This window comes from Betta splendens, chromosome 5, assembly GCF_900634795.4.
Source record: "Betta splendens chromosome 5, fBetSpl5.4, whole genome shotgun sequence".
Classification (NCBI taxonomy): domain Eukaryota; kingdom Metazoa; phylum Chordata; class Actinopteri; order Anabantiformes; family Osphronemidae; genus Betta; species Betta splendens.
In genome coordinates, this window is record NC_040885.2 from 16,832,735 (window position 1) to 16,850,113 (window position 17,379).

The 17,379-nt window shown below is 53.4% G+C and overlaps 1 protein-coding gene across 4 annotated transcripts in view; it reads right to left on the reverse strand.

The window, feature by feature from the left end:
- Positions 1 to 17,379, reverse strand: part of LOC114855269 (membrane-associated guanylate kinase, WW and PDZ domain-containing protein 3) — a 79,724-nt gene that overhangs the window by 6,269 nt on the left and 56,076 nt on the right. For 2 of the 4 annotated variants that reach the window (XM_029150298.3, XM_029150300.3), the window contains exons 3-17: positions 16,678 to 16,797; positions 12,768 to 12,974; positions 10,891 to 11,059; positions 9,178 to 9,257; positions 8,544 to 8,601; positions 7,481 to 7,587; positions 4,608 to 4,799; positions 3,611 to 4,252; positions 3,432 to 3,473; positions 2,065 to 2,096; positions 1,253 to 1,418; positions 1,080 to 1,174; positions 780 to 987; positions 516 to 698; positions 112 to 297 (exon numbers count right to left, since the gene is read on the reverse strand). In XM_029150298.3, the coding sequence (XP_029006131.1) occupies positions 112 to 297; positions 516 to 698; positions 780 to 987; positions 1,080 to 1,174; positions 1,253 to 1,418; positions 2,065 to 2,096; positions 3,432 to 3,473; positions 3,611 to 4,252; positions 4,608 to 4,799; positions 7,481 to 7,587; positions 8,544 to 8,601; positions 9,178 to 9,257; positions 10,891 to 11,059; positions 12,768 to 12,974; positions 16,678 to 16,797 (2,487 nt within the window). The remainder of the gene's footprint in view (positions 1 to 111; positions 298 to 515; positions 699 to 779; positions 988 to 1,079; positions 1,175 to 1,252; positions 1,419 to 2,064; positions 2,097 to 3,431; positions 3,474 to 3,610; positions 4,253 to 4,607; positions 4,800 to 7,480; positions 7,588 to 8,543; positions 8,602 to 9,177; positions 9,258 to 10,890; positions 11,060 to 12,767; positions 12,975 to 16,677; positions 16,798 to 17,379) is intronic. The other 2 variants (XM_029150299.3, XM_029150301.3) reach the window with 1 other exon arrangement.

Sequence of the window (17,379 nt, forward strand, 5' to 3'; positions counted from 1 at the left end):
AGTTGATTGCTTTCATTATCAGGCTGCAAAACAACATTTTGCCTGCAACTCGTGGACGGAAGCCAAATGGTGGCAAATGAGGCTGCGTGAATGCGGAGAGGAGGCACCCACCGTCCTCGGGGACCACGGTGAGCGTGACCACGCTGCCCGCGTCCTTGATCAGCTGAACGATGTCGTTGTGGGACAGCTCGATTATGGAGCGCCCGTTGACGGCCGAGATGCGGTCCCCGACGTGCAGCAGGCCGCAGCGGTCGGTGGGGCTCCCCTCAATGATCCGGCCGATTTTGTGCGGGATCACTGGAAAAGGCAGGTAGGAGGAGGGTTCCACATTAAGGCCCAGATGGAGCGAATGAAGCAGAGACTAAGTGAAGTGGAGGCTACTGCCACTGCGCGCCACTGGTTTTCATGTGATGTGGTAAAATGTCAAACTCCTTAGAAAAACCACAGCATAGATTTTCCTGACTGCAGAAAGCTGCAAGCTTCGATGGTGTTAAATATTCATAGCAGACTCTCACCTCCAAGTGGTGGTTTGCTCTTGGACGTAAGGATGACGAAGCCGAAGCCCTCCGTGTCCTTGCGGTGGAGTGTGATGTCAAAGGACTCGTGGTCCAGGGCTGCCGGCATCGGGATGCGGGGGAGCTTAGGGGACCCGTTCACCAGCACCGGGGCCATTTCCAGAACCTCGTCCTCCATCGATTCTAAAGAGTCGCACGTTTAAAAATGCTAAATGAAGCAGGAGCTTGACGTGCGTGGGGAGCTGTGCTGCTGCCGCCGCTCACCTCGATAAATGACCTTCCTGCGCACCGTCAGCATCACCTGGCCGTTACGGGCGGCGTTGGTCATCAGGTCCAGAACCTGCTTGTGCGAACGCCCTTTGACCATGACGCCATCGATGCCGATGAGCTCGTCGCCCGCTCTCAGGCGGCCGTCCTTCTCAGCCGCGCCGTTGGGCACGATGGCCCCGATGTAGACCTGGGGGAAGACGTTCTGCAGGAGGGAGGCCAGAGAGCGGTTCTGGTCATTGACACCAAGCAGTGACTGCGGGAGCTGCAGGTGGGACCGCGCGGGTCGTCACTCACCGGCTGCTGTGGACCTTCTCCTCCCAGCACGCGGAACCCGAAGCCCGTCTCAATGTCTCTCTTTAGAAACACGTCTATGTCTTTGGTGTGAGGCTCTGTGGAGGAGGAACATCCAGTCAACGCCACGTCAAACGGGGCACACTGTGAACACAGCGGATCTGGGTCCGGCTCACGTCTGCTGTCCAGCAGGGCTTTGGACTTCAGGTACAGCTCGGCGGCGTCTCGTTTTGGGGAGTCGGTGGAGCGCAGGGTGCTGGTGTTGGAGTGGTAGGACAGAGCCTGCGGGGCTGAGTCCGTGATGGCTTCCAAAGTCTCCGTACTGGCCGTCATTTCCTGCCTCTGAGACAGAAATGAAAGCACCGTGTGTAGCTTTCATAGAATATATAATTACATTTTTTATTTCAGATTTTCATTAAACCTCAGATTCTTTGGCATTCACATATAAAAGATATTTTATTGATAGTCTGCACAGCTCATTAGACTGGACCAGTGGCTGAGCAGCTAATGCTGATAGATGCTATGAAGAAAAAAAGGTCACTTCACTGGCTCTCTTTCACTTTACATCCTTCCTATTGTTCTGAGGGATAAGCAATCGGATTTGAATGTAATATAATAAAGTATATCCACGAGAAAAGCAGCCCCATTCAGAGAGAAAGGGCAAGTTCCTCATCTAAAACTGTTGTATTAATAATCTTACCATATCTAAAGAGGCTCATCCATGATTCATTACCATTGCAATCCCCACGACAATAGCCCTAAGAATGCACATACTGAGGCAAAGTAATTAAGACCGTTTTTTAGAGGAAACAAAAAGAGGCGCCCAGAAACATAATCAATATTCAAATTTATCGCTATCATTTAATTTGATGCAACAGCGGCTTACTGGTTAAGCTGAAGGACAAAAAGCTTTGAGAATAAATTGAGGGATAATTCCACAAGGGGAAAGCAGTAGTGAGAAAACAGGAAAAGATTTGTCTTCACTCACAGGCTTTAGCGTCTTCACAGGCGATGTCTGACCTACGGAGAGACACAGACGCCAGAAACCTGGTGAGAAATGCACATCGGACGGAGCTGCGTCCGCCGCGCGGCCGGACACCGGGTGGCGCTGCCTCGCTGGCTGAGACGCAGCAGCATGAAGCATGAAAATAAACCGGTGGGCTGCTCTAAACTCGGTGGGTGGACTCATTAAGGAGCGATCCAATGGGGATAAATACAGCCATGTGCCATTACAGATATGCAGGGAACATGAAGGTAGTGCACGGTGCAGGCCCACTCCAGGAAATACACGCATGCAACTCAGTGACCAATGACTGTTCATCCACACGTTCCATCTCAGGACGCCCAGACTGTCTGCAGACCACGGCCTGCAGCGCCCCCTCAGACCCCCTCAGCCACCCACATCAGCTGGATGAGCGGGCCCACAGCCCTGTGGGGCGGCACCAACACTTGGCCCATGAGGGGTTAATGGAGCCTAATGCAGACGGGGAGATGAGGCTGCAGTTTCCAACTCCGCTGCAAAATTCCCAGTTGAAAAGGATGCAGAGGTGCAGCACACACACACCTGCTCTGCTCCTCCCACTCTACTTCTGGGCTTCCAGTCAAACACACACCACTGACCGGTGAGCGTGACCTGACTCCAGCCGCTCCTCTGAGGGCTCATGCAGTGCAGGGATGGGGCACAGCAGTGAGGACGAGCGTGGGAGCGTGTGGAGGAGGGCCGGGGCGCGGCCACGGGGAGGGGGCCCCTGGGGCCCCGTCCTCTGTAGCCGTTTAGCCACGGATCTTAAGGAGAAGCAGCCACGGCGGCATGCAGCGATTCCCCGCGCTCAGCAGGGGGTGAGCCGACCGCAGAGGGAATCCCTGAGGTGACTGGAGACGGACGTGGGCGGCGGCTGAAGGATGCCTACCCGCCTCCTCCAGCTCATTCCCACACTGCTCTCAGACTGGCAGCAGACGGCTCTGCGCCTGCATGGGGGATGCTTGTGGAGGCTGCATTTGACAGACAACACAGGACGGAGCCTGAGCAGCGCAGACGCAGACGCAGGCGCAGGCGCAGGCGCAGGTGCAGGCACGGACGCAGGCGCGGTTGCAGCCGCGGTCGTAGGCGCAGACGCAGGCGCAGACACAGGCACGGTCGCAGGCGCATGCGCAGATGCAGACCCAGGCACGGTCGCAGACGCGGTTGCAGCCGCGGTCGCAGGCGCAGACGCAGGCGCAGACACAGACGCAGGCGGAGCTGTTGGGAAGCAGCAGCCTCTGTTGTGGGTGCGCAGCCCGCAGACACAGTGGAGCACGGAAGCATCTAGAGCAGTGTGTGGTCAGTGTTTCGGCTACTGTGCCTCACCCCCTCACCTCCTGTTAGTATCAGCACGCTGACCTCACCTCTCCTGGACACTGTTGAGGTTGTATTGACAGCAACAGCAAATTAAGTCACACACAGCGGACGACACACAAACACATCCACAGGCGCAGCGGGATGCGGCCGCTTGGAGCCGGCGAAATAAAGACGGCGCGGAGCTGCGGCCGCTCACCTCCTCGCAGCACCAGCACGTCGACCTCGCTGCCCACCGGCAGGTCCTTCAGGATGTCCACCACCTGCGTGTGGCTCAGCGTCTGCACGTTCTGCCTGTTGATCTCCTTGATGACGTCGCCCTTCTGCAGCCCGCGGCACCACTGCGCGTCCAGGATCATCTTCACCTTCTGGCCCAGCGGGCAGTCGGCGATGGCGAAGCCGAAGCCGCCGGGGCCCTTCACCAGCGGCACGCTCACCAGCTCCGGCTGCAGCAGGCCGGCGGCCAGCTCGGCGGCGCCGCCCTGCCGCCCGTTGGGCAGCGCCGCCACCACGGGCCGCCCGCTGGCGTCCGTGGTCACGTAGTGGAGCTCCTGGGAGGAGCCGTGGAGCACGTCGCCCTTCACCAGCAGCGGCTGGCCGTTGATGAGGGGCACGGCCGTCACCACCTCGCCCCCGTGCAGCGCCGGCTGGGCGGCTGGGGGAGGGGGGGGCGGCGGCAGGGGGTCGTCGCTGCTGAGGTCCACGTCGGGCGGCAGCGGGTAGCCGCGGCACAGGACCATGTCCACGTACTGGTTGATGGGGATGGACTGGAACATCTGCACCACCTCTGGATGGGTCTTCCCCAGCACACACAGCCCATTCATCTCCACGATCACGTCGCCTATAGATATAGGAGGGAGAGAGGGAAAGGAGATGAGCCTTTGTAGGATTTAACCCTCATCTCCACTCTACTTCTCCCTTTCCCTTTAATCCTCGGCCACTCGCTCCCACTCCCCATCTCCTCCACTCACTCCACTGTGGAGCAGATCTGAGCCGTTTGTGTGGGTTCCTGTCATGTCGTACCAATGTACCGATTACGCTCACAGAGGTAAAATTAGCAGCTCCAGGTGCGTCGCAGCTGACCCTCGATGGCTGGAGCCTCACAAAAGTGACCAATTATAAAACCATAGATCTTCCTGCCAGCGGAGCGACATAATGATCCTCTTTCTTTTCCAAATCCGCAGGTTTTTGCTCACCGGACGACATCTTGTTGTCATGGGCGGCGGGGCCGTCGCCCAGCACGTTCTTCACCTGCAGGAACTCGTCGGTGCGGTCGCCTCCGATGATGGTGAAGCCGAAGCCCTGGGAGCTCTTCTTCAGCGCCGTGTGGTACAGCTCCCCCTGCAGCTGGCTGGGGTCGGCGGTGAAGCCGTACGGGCCTCCCTTCCCTGCGCACAGTGATTCATGAATTCAGTGGAAAACAGCGAATCCATCCACGGCTGCAGTCAACTCCAACCCACACAACAGTACGTGCCAATATTTTTCATCCTACAGTAATTAACATAATGGGACCTAAACAGCTTTTGGTGCCAATCAAGCCCAAAGCAGCAGATAAGTGAAATAAAAGGCTGGTTCACTGCAGAGGCTCGTTATTTGCCTCCGTCTGATACTAAACTCCACTGGTGATATATCAACTCTGACAGTGTCCAATTTAGCTCCACGTCCTCTCTTTTGCCCTCTCAGGCGCGAAGAACCAGGTTTGTCAGTGCAGACTTTTCATAACTTGAGGAGGGAACGATTCGAGGTCATCTGCGGCGGCAGCAGCGACCGGCAGCTTGCTCGTGTCACACACAATACAGTGGATAAGCAGCTGTCAGGGTCAGGCGGAAATAAACTAAGCAGCTTCCCTGTTTGGCAGCGCCGCGGTATCAGCGCTTCAGATCATTTCTCCCTCGCTGCCCGACAGAACACTGCATCACCGCGACTCAAGAGCAGTAAAAGTGGAGCCGGATGAGGAGGAACGGTCCGGTCCAGCGGCTGAGCGGCTGTCAGGCTCATTATGGGCTTAGAAACGCTCTGTCATCGTCTTGAAGAACGTGCCGGGATGTATTTAAAGATGAATGAGCGGCAGCAGAACACGGACACATTAACTGTGTGGAATGGTAAAGGTTACGACCAGCGTTTCTATTCATAGTGGATGTTATTTTCAGTTACGCTGGTGTTTACAAAAACTTATACAATCTATGTGGATTGTGAGACGCAACACATGCGGATGTTAGGATCGATTAATTCAGACGTCACCAGCTCCGTCCTTTCTGCAACAACAAAGTGAAGCATGTGAAATATGTCACAAAGCATGAATTATAAACCCCCCCGGCAGATTTACACTTGTCACTTTGATGTGACTTTCGAGATCTGCTGCTAAAATGGGATTTCGGGAAAATGTCCGCGTCTCGTCTGAGGACGGCTTTGTTTATGCAAATCCACGGCTGCGTGTCGCTTCTCTGTTGCACAAACGCACGAGGCGATCGCTTCCCGTCACGAAGACCCGTGGACCAGAACCAGCCTGGCCAGAACCAGCCTGGCCAGAACCAGCCTGGCCAGAACAGGACGCAACAAGTGCACGACTTCACTCTCGCAGCGTCGCAAACACTACTCAACTGTGTCAAGACATGGAAATTCCGCGCCTCTCTGTGGCCACGAACGCCTCGCGACGGCCGAGCGAGCCTCATTTACATAATCACATTCAAATTGCTTTATAAACTTCACATGGGCTCTTTTTTAACTTCCCCGTCAGCGAGCGCTGAAAGAACCGTTTGACTGCATTCACTTGTGTGTGAGGACACAGACAGAGCCAACGGAGGGAGGAGGAAGCGAGCGCGCGTGTGGTTGAGTCCAGGGCCGGTCTCAGCGCCAGCGTCTGTGGGCCGACGCCGACTGCCAGCGGCGCCGCAACCATCGGATCCACTGCATCACACGCTCACGCGCTGCGTTCTTCCTCTGCCACTTAATTGTGTTGTAAATCTCAATCTCATTACTCACAATAATTGGGAAGACACATGACTCTGGGGAACTCCGTGTTTCTACATTAGCCGAGTCCCAGCAGCTGCTGCGTCCAAGAAGGCGACTTAAACAGACACGCTGATGAATGGCAAACGGAGGAAAGTTACCAAATAAAGGAACATCCAGCAAATAAATCACAAAAGGGAAGTATGAATAAGAGGATTTGGGACGAGTACTAATTTCAGTGACACAGTGGAGTGCTGTAAAACCCTCAGGGCACCTCATACCTTGAAAGCCAGTAAAAGTCTGAATTACAGTGTAGCCTGAGGAGCAACCGCCGACTGATGAACCTTGGTTTCATCACAGCAGCCGTCTGACAGCTCAGACACTGTGTAATGAGGGATCGGGGACGGGGCGGTCCCTCGCTCCCGCACCTGAGCTGAGGCACGCGCCATCACGCTCGGCCTCCGCGACGGGCAGTTCAGCAGCTGTCGCTAAAAGTCCCGGCAGCGCCGCAGAACCGGCCCGGCCCGGACGTCCACGCGGCGTCCGCTCGACCCGCTGCGATGGGAACGCACTCCATTCAGACGTTTAATGCTTGTCTGCGTAAAGATCAGCCCATTACTGCAGCCACTTACTATACGCAGAGGTCTGTTATTTATGACTGAGGCTACTCGAAGGTCAACTGCATCTAACCATCATATTGTCACTGTTCTATGAACATAATAATCACAGCACAGAGAGGTCAAAGGTCATCTGCATACAGTGGTTCAGTGGCCAACATAATGAAAATACATTACGAGCAGGAGTTAGACGACAATGAGCGCACACAAACAATTATCATGAGACAGACTGACGTCTTTCGAGCTGTTAAAGTAGCACGAGCAGCCTTTAAAGGGCGATACTGTAATTATTCCACGTGACCTCATGCTAACTGGAATGTCTGGTTCTTCCCAGACAGACGCTGGCAGTGCCAGTCCACAGCCGCTGCAGGTGGTGCCAGTCACGCATGTAGCCGCACAGTGAGACGTCAAAGCCTCCCCAGGCTGCAATGAGTGGCGGCGCTTCCGAAGGTCGCGCCTCGGCACCCGTGGCCCTCGACCCGAAGGCCGGGGACGAGCGTTACCTTGGGACGGCGCCGCCGACGCCTGCTGGATCATGGCCGTCTCCTGGCTCAGCTTCTTCTTTGCCTCCAGGACGGGGTTCTCGAACTGGGTCTTCTGGTTGATGTGGCTGAAACGGAAACGGGCTCAGGAGTAAGAGAAGCGTCCTGCTCCGACGGGACGCGCAGCGCCACAATGGAAGCTCATTCACCAGCAGCATCGTGCAGCAGCGGCCCACTCGCCTCCTCGCCGCTGCGGCTTTTAATTTGGCAGGAAATAACGCCGGCAACATCCTGTTCCTCTACAACAAGGTAAACAGCCTGTTGTCCCTCTGGCATACACAGCCCAGCCGTTGTTTCACAGCGAGCTCATTTCAAGCTAAATCACCAGCAGCTACGGGCTCCATCTCTGCGCTTGTCCACACAGTGCGCCTTTCTCTCTCATGTCACTTGTACCTAGGAGGGATTCTTCTGCAGCCTGAGCAATAAAACAAGGCCAGCTATTTTCTTTCCATCACAGCAGATTGCTGCGTCCCCTTCCAGCCTCCGCTCTGCTCCCTCCATGCATTCTGGCTGACAATCTCCCCACTCTGCTTTCCTGCTGTTGCCATAGTTGTCTTTCCCCGACTTGTCCAGTGCACAAAGCATATTTCACAAACAAACAGACAAAGAGACGCGCACAGGCTCAGCATCTATAATCTAAACGTATGCACCCGCACACAGTCGCACAAACAATTGCGGAGCACAAGCGCTCGCATTCAGGTCAGTGCCGCGTTTCCTGCAGAGATTCGTTTTACCACCCACTGATAAACAATGGGCAGATCCTGATCTGCATCTTCCTCTGTTCTCCAGGTAAACGCTTCCTGGCTGCATCTTATATAATTCAGTACGTCTCCACCCAAGATGAACAACACTGAGCCGCGCGCCAGATGCATCTGTTTATTTTTAGCCCGTATTGATTCGTGCCGGTCGGCTGCTAACGCACGCTAAGCGGCCCCTCCGGCGGAACGTGGTGCGACGGGCGGCGGCGGCGAGGGCGAGGGCGCGGGAGCTGCGCTGAATGTGCCGGTGCGTGCGGGGAACTCACTCCACGTAGTAGGTGCCGTACTGCGGGTCGTCGATCTCCTCCCAGCCGTACGGCAGCTCTGCAGAGAGGGAAACGCACAATATTCACATTCACATGTCGACATCCAGCAGCAGATACTGATGTGTTTTCTCTCTGAATGGGACATTTAGCATAAGGAGGAAGTCGTGGACACAGCCTACAATAATTCAGTGAATATTCCCGTGCTTTAAAGCGAGCAGGCCAGCTGGAATGGCTGATGTTCGTCATGCCTTGATGAACATATCAGGCGGAGGGGTGGAGAAGGGGGGAGAGAGAACAGAGCTCTTCACGCAAGACGGGGCTTTGGAGTTGCTTTTCAGACACAACACAGCAACCAGCTCTCTGCGTGCCTGTAAAGAAGCCATTAAAACCAGGCTGGGAGGGTCACTCTCTGTCTCGGCCTGCACTTAAGGCCACATTAGCATCCTGAGACACAAAGGCACGCCTGGAATTCCTTAAAGTAAGCCCCGGCTCTAGATTTCAGAAAAACGAGGCCGTGTAATTGCGATGCATAGGAGCCGCTCCTCGGCGACATGTCGTTTAGGAGGAGCTGCGTGGCTCCTGGCTGCGAATGGGATTAAGTGTGCGAGTGAGCGCGCGCTTGCGGGCGACATACCTCCATCCTCACACTTCTCAGGGGGCTTCGCCTTCTTGGCCAAGCGCGGGTCCAGCCATGTGGTCGTCTTGGTATTGTGACTGTGGAGCAAAGCAGCCAAGGAAAAAAATCAACAAGCGACCGGTGCCAGCACAAAGCGCCGCCGCGGCCCGAGCAGCCAACGCGACGGGAAACGGCAGCAGATTCTTCTGCGCCGAAGAAGGGTGAGAGGATTCATCAGCAAACATGCGACCCAATGGTTTGGATTCAGCTGTCACATTACTGTGTTTATGGTTAGGTGGCCTTTTTAGAGGGGAGAAAAAACCCCTCCGAATGTGAAACATGACAAACTCGCTTATCCTCAAATGTGCTAAACAACTGGGGTGTGTAATCAGGAGGAAAATCACAATGGTCTTCTGATATCTTCAGAGACAAGTAGCTTAGAGCCAAATATGAATAAAACACAGGCTCGCACGCGCGCAGGCACATGTGCACACACACACACACACACACACACACACACACACACACACACACACACACACACACACACACACACACACACACACACACACACACACACACACACACACACACACAGACCTCAGAGACAGATTTGTTTACTTGACTGTCCTTAAATTGAAAGTATTGATCGCTTTAGAAAAACATAAGATATCTTTATAAAAAAAAACTGCCGTTTTTTTTTTTTTAACATAAGAAAAGCAGGACATTGAAATGAAGCTTACAACGTGTTGGTATCTAATGAGCTGTGAGCTGCCATCACAAAAAACAGTTCAGAAATATTTAATCTCTTCAACTTCGTCAGTTCAAATTGTTGTGATGAAAGCGCGGCTCTGTGTATATTTCATGCAATTCTTTCGTTATTGCCTCTTTATGCCGCTGCTGTGCTGCTTCTTTTTTTCCAACTAATTCTGTGATGAGAGATGAAGTGAGCGTCAGATCACAAACCCATCATTACACAGGCAGGATCAAACCTAAGCCTGCTGCTGGGCTGATTAGATACTGACAAACATCTCTGTGTTTCATTATGCATGAAGGCGACGGCAGGAAAGACGGCGCTGTGTGACATCACGTATACAAACAGCACTTCCATTTTTAATACCACATTGTGCAACACAATGCGCGGCAGTTGTACGATGACAACAGCTTAGTCGCCGCTACTGTACCGCCCAGAACGAGGCCGGCGCCTCCTGAGGTTCACGCTGGAGCTCGTCGGCGTCAGCTCCTCTCACTGTCGCGGAGACTTAAACACAGTTTCAGCACAGGCTTGTTTTGAAAATGGCTCTAAAGTAAGTCGAAATCCCAGCAGGTGCAGAGTCAGTGACGGAGCCACTGCAGCCTCTGTGCTTCATCACTTCACCTATTTGTTACACCTCTGAGGGAGCAGCATACTAATTGTGACAGTTGCAGGGTTGAATCCGCCCTCCAGCCGCTCCACAGTCCGTCCGACTCCCGTCCCGGTGACGCTGACAACAGGAGGCGGGTCTGAACTGCAGGCGGAGCACGTGGAGTCGGACCGCGGACCTCGAGTCTCTGGCATCGATGTTATCGTCATCCATTCAGATAGTGCTCATTTTCCGACGATCACAAACAAACACACGCAACGCGCTCACATCCAGAAAGCGCCCGCCTCGTGTTGCCGCGTGTTGGCTGCTGCTGCCGTGGGCGCCAGCAGAGCCTGCTGCTCCGCCTGAACGCGGCGCCTCCACTTACTCTATGAAGTAGACCATGCCCGTCTCCGTGTACGCCATCTCCCAGTTGAGCGGCAGGGGCTCCAGGCTGTCGTCACGGGGGAGAGAGCTCCACGTGCGGAAGTCCATGTTGCTGTTGGACTGCGTGTAGCTGGGCACGGCCTTCCTCCAGTCGGCCCCCCCGCGGTGCTCTGGAAGCAGGAGTGGAAGCGGCCAATCAGACGGGCAGGACACATAAAAGCCAGTCATTGTGCTCTGCAGGAAGCAGAGGAGCGACGCCTCATGTCGCTTATAGGATTTGCATGTGAGCGTTATTGCATTTGCACGTGTGGCACTTGAGCCTGCGTGCGCTCCTGCAATAATAAGGACGGGGATTCATATTAGAAAGGGCCGTTTGAGCCCCGAGGCGGGTTCTGTATGAAAGCAGCACTTGGGCTCTCTGCATATACATGTACTGTATGACATCTCTAGACGCTCGCCTTTAATGAGAAACCGCATTAAAGCGAACATGAAACACACAACAAAGGCCTCCTAATTGACTCAGCGCTCCACGCTTTCCTTTGGAAGATGATTAAAACGGGAGGAAACTCGCCATCTTTTCAACCCTGTCTCTTATGTGGCGCCTTTAAGGCTGACGGAACGCCTGAAGGTCACTTTAGAATCGCCTGAATTCCAAAAGGTTCAACCCCAGAGGACCTCAAACGAATCAACAGGTTTAGTCACTGCAGCCTCTAAATCACCTTTTTGTCATTTAGGGTGAAAGAAAATAAAAAGCCGACGTGGGGTCAAACCTCGGGGGGGGGGGGGGGGGGGGGGGGGGGGGGGGGGTGGTGGGGGTCGGTGCAGCTCACGGCAGGGTGAGGACAGGGTCCTAGCAGTCGCACAGACAGAGGGGTGAGGGGGTGAGGGGGTGAGGAGGACAGTCTGAACAAAGATGGGCAAAGCTGCAGTCAGGGGCTCAGAGACTCGGAGCTCACATTTTCCATTAACCCGACTGTAACTGTGCCCATCTAAGGCCGCACTGAGGCCTCGCTGCCGGGGATGTGGGCCGCGGTGGAGCGGCCACTTGTGACGGGCTCTTTACCATAAAAAGAACTCCTGCGTCGGAGCGTTGTTTTGTGTTTGACTTGCGTTTGACAGATTAGTTGAGCAAACACACTCAGGATTCCTGCGGATCCCTCGTACAGCTGAGCAAGCAGCGTCTGAGGCCGTGTGTTCCTCCCAGCACCGGCGCGACTTAGCGCTGACAGAGGCCGCTCCTCCACAAAACCCGGGTACAGCGCGGAGCGCGGCCGGTTCTGCTGCGGCGCCGGTTCTGCTGCGGCGCCGGTTCTGCTGCGGCGCCGGTTCTGCTGCAGGGCCGGTTCTGCTGCGGAACCGGTTCTGCTGCGGCGCCGGTTCTGCTGCAGGGCCGGTTCTGCTGCGGAACCGGTCTCCTCCGCGGCCCTGATCCACAGGGAGTGGAGGGGTTTTACAGGCTGAGCACACGCAGCACTCGCTGCCCTGGGCTCTGGTTTACATGAGCTCAAAATGGGGAACCAGGTTGTTGCATCCATGCATTAATGTCATCGTATCCAACTGTGTATCCAACATCAGGACAGTTACGTAACAACGAGGACCATCAGAGACGTGTGGAGGTGAGAATGGGACCAACATGGCCGCTAATTAGCTCCAGGATGCTAATATACAGTAACAGGACTCTAATGGGGCCTTCGGGTCTACAGGCCAGGGTTTGTTCAGGAGCATCAGTCTGCTCAGCGCGACGCTGGATGTGAGGAATCGAGACGCGCTCAAACTCCCGCTGGGCCCAAACACAATCTGAGACGAGTCAAAGTCTGTACGTCTCCGGACACAGAGTGACGGTGACACTGAACAAATGCAGCTCTGACGGCTACTGACCGGGCAGTCCGTTGACGAGCGGAGGCCTCTCGTCGTCCTCCTCCTCCTCGGGGACCACGCTGTCCTTCCGGTCCATCTTGCTGACGGAGGTGGTGCGTTTCCTGGGCACCTCGCCCACGTAGTCCTCGTCGAACAGCACCTGGTCCACCAGGTCGGGCTGCACCAGGTTGGGCTCGGCTGGAGGCTTGGGGGTCCCGTAGTAGTTACCTAGTAATAACAGGGCGTGGAGACCAGTCAGAGGGCGGAGACCAACACCAGAACGTGTGTGTGGGGGCGACGGCAGCAGGAGCGAGGCCCATGTTTGACTCCACTCTAATTCACCTGATTTAATGATTAATTCTCCAAATGTCACCCGACGGCGCTCAAGGTTGACTATTTACATGTTTCAGCTTCGTCTGCATGATCTTCACGTCTCTTAACCCCCCCGCTTTGTTTTCCCTCGATCACTGCACCACGGGGCTGTCATGACTCATGTAACATTAAAATCACTTCACTTGGAATTTGCCAGCAACTAATTACACTGATCATTGAATACAGCAATTATCTAACTCTCAGCTTGCTTTTTTCCTAATGAAGAAAAACCTTGTGTTAGGGATTATAAATATTCAGTCCTGTAACAGCGCTCCGTGAAGTTGTGGGGGGGGGATGTTTGTGGGGGGGCAAATTATTTGCTCATTTAACTCACGGGGTTATCGATGTACATATGGCTGTGGAGCAGTATGGGAAACTCAATTTAGGCAAAGAATAAGTAATTATCCAACCTCTAGTAGGATTATAAATAATGTGCACGCTAATCTTTATCCCTTCCATTTATTATGCTTATTTGTTTGCTAAATGCTGCGCCGTCTGATGTTTTTTCACAATACGAAATTAATGTTTTGGCAATTCATTTGTAAGGTCAAATATTTACTTGGTTCGTACAATATGCAATCACCAGGATTTAATTAATCCTGATTTATAATTAGATTAATGAAATAATAGGGAGCGATACTGTTGGGAAATAGGGATTTTCATCTATTTAATTAGCCTCCATAAACTTGATCTTATTTTCATTTGGACCCAGATGCTTGAGACCATATAATGAACCTTTGATGTACTCAAAGATGATGCAGACGTGATTAATGCTGTGCTGTAAAACTCCAGATCTTTTTCTAGCCGCGCACAAAGCTGACGACAGGAGGAACACGGGGCTCTGAGGGAAAACATCACAGTCGCCGCAGCAGCTTTACAGCGTGATACACTAACGCCACAACAGCTTTTTCCCCATGAGTGCGCTCCCGCCGCGCCCGGCCTCGTCTCCTCCGGCGGCCCGACGCGGTCAGCGGGGTTAATGCAGCCACGCTCGCCGCGCTCCAATCAGCGGGAGGAGGAGGAGGCCGGATGGAGCCGGCCCGGCCCCGCGCGCATCCGCATTCGTCAGCGACGGCTTCATTAGGAGGAGCAGCGCCGCCATCGCGCGGGGGGGGGGGCAGCGCCCGCCTTTATGAAAGCGTGTGCAGCAGTGATGAAGTCAGCGGCTATCGCTCGTAAATAAGCGACACAGCTACTGATCACACAAAGTGCAATCCAGCAACAAGAGGCCGCAGATGAATTTGATTTAGCAGAAATGTGCAACAAAGACGTGGACGAAGCGCTTGTTGTGCAGCCTTTCATCTTCCGGCGTCACACACACGCCGCCGCTCAGCTCCTCTGTTCAAACCAACCTGCACCTCTGAGGCTCACACAGCCCAGAAACGCCGGCTCTGGAGGCCGGCGCAGATGGCCGGCGCGTCTGCTTGGCAGGCGAAACCAGCCCCTCCAGACCAGCGCGTGGCTCCGCGTGGACTGTGCCCATCGCAGCGGCCCGCACGCGCTCAGGCCGGCCCGCGGCGCCGCCCGCGGGGGCCGGCCCACCTCCCACTGAGCTTTACTGGCGTTTCTGGAGGGACTCGCGGGGTCGTGGTCGGTCGGGAGGTTTTTAGGAGAGTTAAATAGACGAGAGGAGTGTTTAAGAAACGATTATGAACCAAACGACCCCTACAAACAAAAGTAGAGGAAAACCATTATATACATGAAGCATTAACACAATGAGCATTCAGCAAAGTCATTTGAGACCATTAGTGAAACCATTATGATGAGCTAAATATTCCACTGGTTTAGTACCTTGAGCACAGCTCACTGTTTGCCTATAAACTGAAGGTGCTTCTGTTCACAAAGAGGCTGTAACTGAATACAGGGGAAATCTGACCTTGTTTATTTTCCTCCTTCCAAAAAAAAAAGATGTGCATTAGGCACAAATAAGGCAGCAAATCTCACTCCTCGATCCAATTACCTCCAGCTCCTCTTTGAGTTCACCGTGCTGCCGAGATCAACACTCTCTGGCCGCCCTGCAGTGCTGGTGTGTGTGTGTGTGTGTGTGTGTGTGTGTGTGTGTGTGTGTGTGTGTGTGATGGAGCCGAGGAGCAGCTCAGCATGCTTCTCCGACCGTTACTCGCTTTGCTAGTCCTCCTCTCTGCCCTCTGTACAAACATATCCCACATGGCCTCAGTTCGCAGATGAAACACTGGAGCCTGACCTTTGACCTCTCTTACTCTGACAAGGAGCTAGAGAATGACTTTAAAATGCATAGATCAGTATATGAGTCTAAATATCATTTACTCTACAGCGCAAACTTCATCCCCCATGAATAAATGCACAAACTACAAATACACAGTGGCAGGAAAATGCTTGGATTTGTGTGCACACAAGAGGAAGCATTCGGCTCTGAGGCCATTCAATCCGAATGACAATCCAACGTTAGCTTTAATTTTCTTACAGAAAGCAGGAGCTGTCACAAGAAGGTACGTCCTCCCCTCGACATTTTACAACAACCTGGACCGGCTGCAAAGAGCAGGGAGATGTTTATCCCAGTCTGAGACATCCGTCACAGTGCAAACCTGCTATAAGAGCCTGAGTAGCAGCAGCGGCCTGCACAGCGAATTCATAAAAACAGCTTCCCAATGTTTGTTTAGGCAGCGTTTAGTGGGTGAGTCTGAGAGGGAGGCTTTATCCCATGAATAAAGCATGAGCAGGACAAGTGGGAGCTCTTGACGTGTGACTGTGCAGCCAGCTGGTCGGATCAGCAGGTTGACTGCTTTACAGAGGCTCGCTATCGGGTGCTAGCGCGTGCTGCACATACTGTACTGTACAAACTGGACTCCATTAAAAGAAACACTCTCGCACTGGATTTCACGGCCGCCCCGAGGGTGAGGGGGGGGGGGGGTCTAGAGTCTAGAGACAAAGGAAGCCAGCGGAGTCTGCGCACGGGTCGGATGCTGTCAATAATTTCACATTTGCATATTTATGTCTTAGTGAAGCTCCTGCTGCCGTCGAACCCACTGCTAATGTACACACTCTCAGCACATATTGCCTTTGCAGCTGCTGTAGTTAGAGTCAGAATTCAAATCATCCCAGGGTAAACCGCTGTAGGCGGCTGTAATTACTCCAGATCCCCGCTTCAACTCACTTCTGTTCTTTCATTTGAATTTCATACATTGTTTAACGTTTTATCTTTGTTCGTCTGTATTACTGTATAAATAATACATTTACACAATAAAATTGATGTTATGACTCTCCAGCCCACTAACAGACCACCAGTCACTCACTACTTCTACTGGCAGGAAACCTCCCTGATGGAGTGAGTTTCACCCGTGTTTCTACGGTCTTCCCTTTAATTTTCCAATCTCGGGTGCTTCATCGTTCAGCGGAGGAACTGAAAAGCAGCTCATCTGAAAAGCAACAAGCCCTTAATCACGTCGGGCTGATCGATACGTTCCATCCTGCTTGTCACGTTTCACTAAAGCAGCAGGCTGTAAGTCCTAATGCCCGACTACTGAGCTCCATTCATTCCATTATAGAGAGCTGACAATGCAAAGCATGCGGCGGTACCTACCATCATAGGTCCCGCTCTCAAGCAGAAGCCCACTCTCCTCCAGGATCCGGAAGTCTCCCACACTGATGAAGTTGTAGTCTACACCCGGCACCTCCCCTTCGCGAGGAAGCCTCGTGGTGCCTGAAGGAACACAAGGAATACGTGATGGAGTCTTACAACAGGAGACCGTTGCTGCTGGACAGGGAAAAGGTGTTTGATGGTGCTACGTTTGAAAGAAACTTCAGATTTCGCTCCTCTCACAGGTTCTCGAATGTGAGTGAATCAACCATAGAACAAATACTTTCAGGTTTTAACTCATTTAAATCTAAATGCAACCAATTCAAACTTGAATCAACAACAACAAAACTATAGGATTTGGGCTGATTAACCAACAGTATTAAAACATCTTTATTATTCAGTGTTCTTTGCTTTCATGCGTGTTTTTGTGGATACGTGTGATAAATGCTACTTTTTATGAGATCTACATAATGTAGACCTTAACGTCTTCCAGTGAACGATGGAAAATTGACGAGAGCGGGGGTTCCACTCATCACGTCTGGGAGCACGCTGTCGATTGTGCTACCAAGCTATTACTCACATAATGTACAGCGAGTGCAGGTAACAGCTGAAACGGCTGAAAAGTGCTGAGTGCGTTGTCATAAATGTAATATAACAGCTGGAGATGGCGCCGCGGCTGTGGTCCGGGTAGCGTCAGCGCTGATG